Source organism: Mustela nigripes, chromosome 4, assembly GCF_022355385.1.
Source record: "Mustela nigripes isolate SB6536 chromosome 4, MUSNIG.SB6536, whole genome shotgun sequence".
Classification (NCBI taxonomy): domain Eukaryota; kingdom Metazoa; phylum Chordata; class Mammalia; order Carnivora; family Mustelidae; genus Mustela; species Mustela nigripes.
This window is the reverse complement of record NC_081560.1, coordinates 147,043,961-147,052,877: the sequence shown is the minus strand read 5'-3', so window position 1 is coordinate 147,052,877 and position 8,917 is coordinate 147,043,961. Positions and strand designations below refer to the sequence as shown.

Below are 8,917 nucleotides of genomic sequence, written 5' to 3'. Positions count from 1 at the left end.
AACCTGGAAAACTCAGTTAACAAAGAACATCCTTCCCTCATTTTCAACCTGGAAAACTCAGTTAACAAAGAACATCCTTCCCTCATTTTCAACCTGCCAGCCCTATCAGATAACTTCTAATCTGGAGAGAAGCTGGTTTTATCCATCAACATCCTGGGATTCACACCCAGTGGTATGTCGAAGGAAGACAGAAACATAATACATTGTCCTGGCCCCCAGGGATGCAAAAGGTCCCTAACCCTTAGTGCTCAGTGGTAAAGAATTAGAAATGCTTTGAAGTAACCAATGGAAAAATTTGAAGCTTGGACCTAACAGCCACATATAACATAGTAACAAAGTTACATTTCTATTTGTTTCATTTACATTTCCAAACATGTATAGCTTGAACACATAGCCTGCATATATACCGTAAGTATATTCCCTCTTCTACAATTTAGCAATAGCTCATTTATTATTATCATTAGATCTGAATGTGAAGATTTTTATTTCTGCTTTGTAAATAACAATTTAAAAAATAGTTAACTCTTGAAAGAGCATCTTAAAATGATGCCAAGCATCATTTTAAGTGTTTTCCATGTATCAACTCACTTATTACTTGTGATAATTCTGTGTGATGGAGCATTAACCTATACTCATTTAATATATGAGGAAACAGAGGCACAGAGAAGCTAAATAATTTTTCCAGGGTCACATTGCTAGTAAGTGGTGGGGGTGAATTACTCTCAACCACCACTTCGGACTGTCAAACCACTTGCCTATATTCCTACAGCGTCTCAGTGGGAACTTCTTCCATAGGTTGGACCCTAACCATAAGGATGCAACAGATTACTCCCTTATTAACTGTTCTCTTCTAAGGGCTTTACATTAATTATCTATCAGCAGAAGACTCAATACCCAGAAACACATACACACACACACACACTGCAGAATTGTCCAGCTCACCCCAGACTTTTAACTCTTCCCAAGATCCCTGTCAAGGATAGAGCCTTTGGTGGAGTATGTACATGGTCTCCTGCAGAAAACTTTCCCTGAGAATGGGCTTGGGTATCAGTCAGACTGTGATTTGAATCCCAGCTCTGCCACCCAACATTTTTGCTTTGATTTACTAAATCAAAATGACAGTTTTCCTAAACTTCTTTGAGCCTGTTTCCTCATCTGTGCATGGTGCTGTAAAAGCTAACTTCCAAGGATACTGTGGAAATGAAATGTGAGAACATCTGCAAAGTGTTGATCTGCTCCCATTCTCATCATTTAGTAAGCTTAGTTGTATGGGCAGATCCTATAGAGAAATTAGAACATTGGCTCAAAGATAAAGGAAAAGATTGTGTTAATTGCATCTCTCACAGGCAAGTGACAGTGTTTGCTACCAGATTTGGAAGCTCTGAGTATCATTAACTCTTTTGAATTTACAACAGGAGTGATGTAGCTCTGTTTAAAAATTACTTTTATATTTTCAATTGTTTGGGGAGTTTTTATCTCCAGTACTTTTAGTTGCTTTAATCAAGTTGTAATAATCTATCTATTTCCTAAGAGATAGTCTGTAGCCTATTGTTAAAAATAAATTTATCATATCAGCATTATACGAAGCACATTATAGCCACAAAATTCCATCAGGGATTCACTGATGAAGGAAACAGGAGATCAGGAGGTTCTACTTGAAAAGGGGTTTGGCACAGAGTAAGGACCCAGCCTTACTGAAGGATTAAGTAGTAGAAACATTAACTATCTTTCCAGTAATTCTGTAATTCAGTGTCTGAGAAACGCCAGCATCTAAAGGAATTTTCCTCATAAAAATGTGTGATTGCAGTTTCCTAAATCCTTTTATATTTTGCTTTCCTTCACTGGCTTCTCACTCAAGTCCTGACTCAGTAATATTCCAGAATAAGCAGGCTTTCCTTTCTGAACCAGCCTCCTCCTGCTCTACACATACCTGCCCTGTCCCAAACACACATACTTTTGCTCTTTCTTCCTTCATCCAGCAAATGGGAACCAGGACATGAGAGGTGTCTGATTAAAATACCATTACCTCTCTCACAAGAGTCAGTGCTCTGGGAAAGAGAAGATAAGGGCTTTCCACACTGGAACGCTACTCGCCTAACAATGTCAACATTAACATTTTGTAGTTCATTGAGTTTTAAGTTTCTCTGGTCCAGTTCATCAGAAAAGAAATGATATATAAATTATGGAATATCGGGCATTCCAAGTCCACTGGTAGGCACTGTTTGTAATGTTGTGGGATGGGTTCCTGGGAAAGCAGGCACTTAGAGGGAGACAGCAGGAAGGATTTTTATGAGGGGAGGCTCTTTGGATCAACAGCTGTGGGATCATAAGAAGGGAAGCAGGACAGGGCTCAGGGAAAAAAATTGAATGTAATGCAGTCTCAGTGATGCAGATCCCAATTCCTTGGGATGCTCAGAAACCAGCATGGCCTTGCACCCTAAATTGGGGCAAAGATCTAAGTCTTTGGAGCCTCACATTGACCTGTCTTTGGAGGTGGGCTATCTCAGGTCAGAGGAAGGGAAGTTTTATTATATTTGTTTTAGCAACTGGAGGACTAAGATCTTCATTGCTCAAGAGAATCAAAGCTGCACATCAGAGCAACCACTGCCTATCTTTAATGGGCTTTCCTTGGGTTAAAATCTTTGATTTCAGAGGAGGATAACTCTGTGGTCAGGGCTGGTTTTTACTGGGAGCACCATTTTTCCTTTTTCCTTCTGTTTTTCCCAGTCATGATCATTATTCGTCCTAGCTTCTGTCTCTTGGAACCTCTCTCCTAGCTCAGTTCCATTTTTGAGTTGAATCGTGTCTTGCACTTCCCAAGTCTACTAAGGACTTTGACAGGCAGCCTTACACTTCTTACCCACGTGAGTTGAAAGCAAAAAGAAACCTACAAAAATTTACAGCTGCCGTGTGAGCCCTGTCAGCCAGATTTGAATAGCTCAACTAATATTTCTAATAACTTATGGGAGTATATGAGCTTATTGGAAGTGGTGAGAAGATAATTTCTTTCATTGTGTCCGTTAGAGTTGTGGAGGTTCAATGAACTCAGAAAATCCTCTAAATCCAAGAAGGTGTTGATCGCTTCTCTCTCATCATGTTATTTCCCTTCAAACTTTCATCTGCTAACAATTTACTGTAATATTCCACGTAGCAAGGCCATGCCCTACCAAGGGTCACAAGACGATGGGCAAAGGACCAGAGTGGCAGGACCTGAGGGATTATGGGGACTAAAATATAAATGATCCAGGGGAATGTGAGCTTTTGTGTAACTCCTGACTTTATCTGGCTAGGAACTATGTATCCCAGTATATAGAATGCTGGTTCAAGTGAATTTATTTAAAAACCAATGATGGAGAGTTCCTAGAATCCTAGAAGACTTGGCACTTCCAAGATGAAGTCAAACAAATGATACACGTTATTACAACATTATGGTATGTGTGAAAGTAAGGAAAGTTCGAGGTAGAGTTTGTCTGTGCTATTTTATCCCTGAGATATGGGGATGGGAATTAGAATTCTGGGAATGAGTGGAAAGACACATGTGCCAGTGTGCTATAAAAGTTTACATTGCTTTCAGCTATACAGATTAGGTGTTTGTGTGAGGTATAGCACTCCTCTCAGGCAAAGAGAAATAAAGGAAGACCTTGCCTGGAAATTGTGCTAGAAGGAAATACACTCTTGGTCTCTAATGAGAAATATAACTCCACCTGGAAAAGGCTTCAATTTTTTATTATTACTTTGTTATTCTCACTTTTTAAAGTTATTTAATTTTGTAATAAAAGTATGTCCCAGCTAGGTGGAAAGACAACATCCTGATTAGTGTTCCTCCCTTGGCTCAGTTCTTGGAGTGCCCCACAATGAATGATATTGCACCGTGTTTCCATTAAACCCTGACACCTCACTGAGCCCCAGGAGGTGGTGTTCATCTCAGAGTCCACATCCTGCCTAGAGAGGGAAAGATTGACAGCTATGAAGATGGCAGTCCTTGAGGAATCCAGCTGCTCTCCACTCGTGTGATTGTCATAATCAGTCTTTCCTTTCCATGTGGTACAACTACAAATTATACTCTAAAAATAAGTGATTAGCCACCACTCGATGGTAATTTGCTTATTGTTAAATATACAATTTCTCTCCTGTACACAGCACTTGCGGGGAGACCCTTCCAACGCCCTGCGGCGTGTGATTACCCCTTCATGTCCCGGTGCGTGCTCCTCACTCTGCTGTTACGCAGCCTCTGAGTTCCAGTGTGGAAACCCGCAGGTGTTAACCTGCAAGCTTTCATTATTTACTCTTTGGAACACTATGCTGTGCTCTCTACACTGTTATCCCATTAATCCCTAACAAATTCTATAAGGTAAATATTATTTTCGGCCATACTTTGCCAAAAAGGAAACTGAGGCTGAGGGACTGGATGCAATTTGCCTGATAATGTATAACAAGCAAGGGGGCAGCCTGGAGATCTGAATGCAGGTATGAGTGAGGCAGGTACAGTCCTGACCAGAGGCCACATAAGCTCCCTGAGAGGACACACCAAGCACTATGGGTGGCACCAGTGCACAGTATTCCTGATTCACCCTACACGGTTTCACCTTCCAGCATCTAGCCGGAGGACTGTGGGAGCCGATGCGGTACGGTAGTTTCGAGCATGCAATTTCAACAAGAGCTGTGGAAATTCAAAGACCCCATCTGTGTGGCTTTGACAAATTAATATTTTAAAATTAAATTCTGTTATTATTTGAAAAATGCAGCAATAATGAACAATTGAAATTGTTGTGAGGATTGGGGGATAATGCAAAGCCCAGTGTCCCTGACAAAGAGTTAAGTTCTCAAAAATGAACACTAGTAACTGTCACAGCCAAGAGTTGCCTAGGAGACATGACAATTAAATATGATGTAGTATCCTAGATGGGGCCTGGAACAAAGCATATCGGGTAAAAACTAAGGATCTCTGGAAGTACGAATTTCAGTTAGTAATACAGTATGAATATAGTCCTTGTGACAAATGCAACATACTAACATAAGACATTAGTATTAGGGGAAACTGTGTCTAGGCTATGCAGGATCTATCTGTACCATTTTCACAGTAACTCTGAATATCTAAACCTATTCGGAAATAGTTCATTAAAAAGTAATAGTTACCAATTATGGATCCATGCCCAAGTTTCCACTCTTTTTTAAAATAATAATTGCTGTTCTTTTTAAAGATCAACATATACAACATGCAGACAGGTGTCATAGACTATATCTGGAAATGGATCCATTTTTAGAAGAGCAAATGGGGAGACAAATATAAGTCCAATGAAAAGCAATTACACATTGGCTTGCATTTCAGACAAGCTATAGGAATAGAATCTGTGCCAACTTCTTAAGGCTTGCATGACTTAAATAAAACACCTTTATCAAAGTTCATTTGGAATATATTTGTATGTATATATAGGTATGTATATAATTTATTACACATTATTAGTCAAAATTAGTACCTTTATCAGCAGAAGTTTTGGGCTCTTTTTTTTACGTTTATGTATTTATTTGCTTAAATAATTTCTATACCCAACATTGGGCTTGAACTCACGACCCTAAGATCAAGAGCCACATACTCTTGACTGAGCAACCAGGTACCCCAGAATCTCTATTCCTTAGAAGGGGAAGTATATTTGACATGTGTTTATCGACTGATAAACCAAAGTAGATCTTTCTGTATTCATATTTCATATTAGGCTGAAACCTTTATGGATATCAGGTAAAAATACTATGAAAGGAAAAGTACTTTTTTCCCCCAGAAAAGCCTAGATATTTTTTTATAATGCTTAGATCTACAGCAATGACTTCTCTGTTCAGAAGTGTTAACCTCTAAGGACAGGCAGACACTGAGGCTTTACTTTTGGCAGGTAATCAAAAATTGCAAAGAACATAGAATGTTCATGATCACAGAGTGGAATGATCATTATGTGTACCAAAGAGAAACCACACACACATACACACACGTATGCACATGCTGCATATACTCCCCACAGTCTATAAGAGATTCTAAGTCATTCGGAGATGTTTGATGGACCCATTTGCACAAGATCCCTCTGCCTGGAACACAGATGGTGAAATTAAAGAAAGACAAAGTGCTTTCACTGAGAAGTAACCTTTTAGCACTTGAGAGAGATGGTCTTACTTGCTTTTGAAGTAGAATGCTGCACAGAACATGCCCACGATGACAATTCCAAAGATGATACATGAAATTGACAGCACCTGCCTTTGATAAACTTCTTCACTCTCTGCGAATTTGAAAAACAGAATTAGAATGGATGTTAGCAGGGCACAATTTCCAACCTTTTACTTCTGAGTTGTAGGAGCTTTTCGAAGAAAACTTTTTTGTTCCTGTCATGAATAGGAAAAAATGAGGAAGTTATTATGATTCAATTTCTTTGCAATCATCTACCGGCTAGCTGGTTATTATTTTTTGTACATACAGTTAAAACACACTTATATATAGATATCACAATTATGAATCTTATTATCAAAAGACATTCCATAAATTTAGCATGTACTGAGACATATGTTTTTGAAATTTTGGTGGGCCTAAAAGAAACTTCTAGAGAAATATGTGTCCTCCAGAATTTTCCTGTGCCAGTGATGACTTCCAATTTATTTTATGTGATACTGATGCCACTGTATTTTCTGATTTGGTCCTCAGCTGTCTGTCTCCCATTCATCCATTCCCTACTATGATTGATATTACTAATGAAAGAGAACTTCAATATGTATGTGAATATTTATTCACCCATTCCTGATTTCCTCAATATCAGTGATCTGGCACAGTGATCTCAACCTCTGTTACTAAGATCATATCATATAACTTCTTATCACAAAAAAATAAGAATTCAAAAATAAGGATGCCACTTTTTAACCATTACCATTCACACTCCTAGTTCATTTCCGAAATATGTCTACTGAAACAGTTCTCCCAGCTCATCAGGACCTTTTTATCTATAGATCTCAGAACTTTCTATCTGTTAATTATCCTCCTCTTGTCTTCATTTTCTTTCTTTACACAGCAGGGAGACTATGATCCAGGATTAGTCATTCACTCTCTTGCAAATACCATCAACTACTGATCTCTTTCTCCTACCTTTTTACCCATTTGGCAGAATAACTGCATACAAATCCAAGAAGCTGCCTTTTTCATACCTCTACCTTGAGCAGCTCAGAATTGGGAGAGAAGATTATACAATCAGGAAGATGGAATCAATAAAAGTTGACAATGGCATTACTTAACCTAGACATCTAATAGTGACTAAAGACCTCATCAGTCTGCTGCTCCATTTTTCTAATGGTTACCCATACCTCCTCCAAACCACTCAAACATCTGACTTAATCTCCCTCACTTTCAGATATCCCATATATATTATAAAGAAAAGGAAGTCTGAATAGTATAAATCTTCTCTACTTACAACACAAAATATACAAAATCAACTGCATCTGTATCTGTTCATTTTGTTTCTCTCTTAACATAGTGTAGTATTTCTCAAACTGTACAGTGCATTGGAGTCATCTTGAGAACCGAAGGAGACTGCCACCTACATTCTCTCCTAGAGTTATTGATTTAGCAGGTATGAAGTGGGAATAGGATATCTGCATTTTTTTTTTTTTAAGTTCCTAGGTTTCCAAGGTAATTTTGTTGCTGCTGGTCTGTGAAACAAGACCAGTTGAGAACAACTGAATAGACTAAAAATCTTCAGAACATGCATCAACCATGTAAGAATAGGGGAAGTTTTTTGTTGTCGTTTAGGCCAACATGGTATGATATCCATTTTGGACCTTCTAAGTAAAAATATTTATTTAAAAGAAAGTTTCAGATATATTGCATGCACACTAAAGTTAGAGAATGATTCAATTGGGGAAAGTGTTATATTTTTGTCAAAGACTAATTCCTTTAGATGCCATTGTCTTCTTTCATCTTGGGGTCTTCTCATCACTTAAAATTGAAGGGAAGGGAACACATTACAATTCATTCTATGATACCAGCATCACTGTTATACCAAAACCAGACAGAGGCATAAAAATTCAATGATATGTTGATATATATCCCTGGATTGACATGCAAAAAATCTTAATAAAATTTTAGAAAATCAAATCCAATAATATGTCATGACCAAGTGGGATTTATACAAGGAATATAAGGTTGCTTTGATTTTTAAAATTAATCTATGTGATTCATAATTTTAACAGTCAAGAAAAAATATTTAATTATCAGATTAGAGGGAAAATTTACTAACAAAATCTAACATTCATTCCTCATTAAGACTCTCAACAACTAAGAATAAAAGGGAACCTTCTCATCCTGATAAAGAGTATCTATAATAATCTCTACCCAGGTATAAAAGACAGGATGCTTTTCCCCTGAGATCAGGGATACAGTAAAAAAATCTACTTTTACCACTTCTATTCTACACTGTAATGTAGGTTTGGTCAATGGAATAAGTAAAAAATAGAAATTACAGTCATTCAGTTGAGGAAAGTTGATGGAAAATCATCTTTGTTCTCAGACTATTTGATCATCTATGCAAAAAAGCTGATGGAATCTATAAAGAGCTAGTGTAACTAACAAGTAAGCTTAGCAAGTTTTCAGGATACAAAGTTGCAGGATAGACAATACAAAAATCAAAAATGCATGTCTATTTAGTAGCCACAAATAATCAGAAATTGAGATGAAGGTATCACAGAAGCATCAAAATACAGTTTGAAGGGACGCCTGGGTGGCTCAGTTGGTTAAGCAGCTGCCTTCGGCTCAGGTCATGATCCCAGCGTCCTGGGATCAAGTCCCACATCGGGCTCCTTGCTCCGCAGGGAGCCTGCTTCTCCCTCTGACTCTGCCTTCCACTCTGTCTGCCTGTGCTCGCTCTCACTCTCTCTCTCTTACAAATAAATG

General features: G+C 38.1%; 1 protein-coding gene across 5 annotated transcripts in view; it reads right to left on the bottom strand.

The window, feature by feature from the left end:
• The window catches only part of NRG3 (neuregulin 3), a 1,046,954-nt gene that overhangs the window by 30,788 nt on the left and 1,007,249 nt on the right, over nucleotides 1-8,917 (bottom strand). For all 5 annotated transcript variants that reach the window (XM_059395860.1, XM_059395856.1, XM_059395857.1 and 2 more), the window contains exon 5: nucleotides 6,161-6,263. In XM_059395860.1, the coding sequence (XP_059251843.1) occupies nucleotides 6,161-6,263 (103 nt within the window). The remainder of the gene's footprint in view (nucleotides 1-6,160; nucleotides 6,264-8,917) is intronic.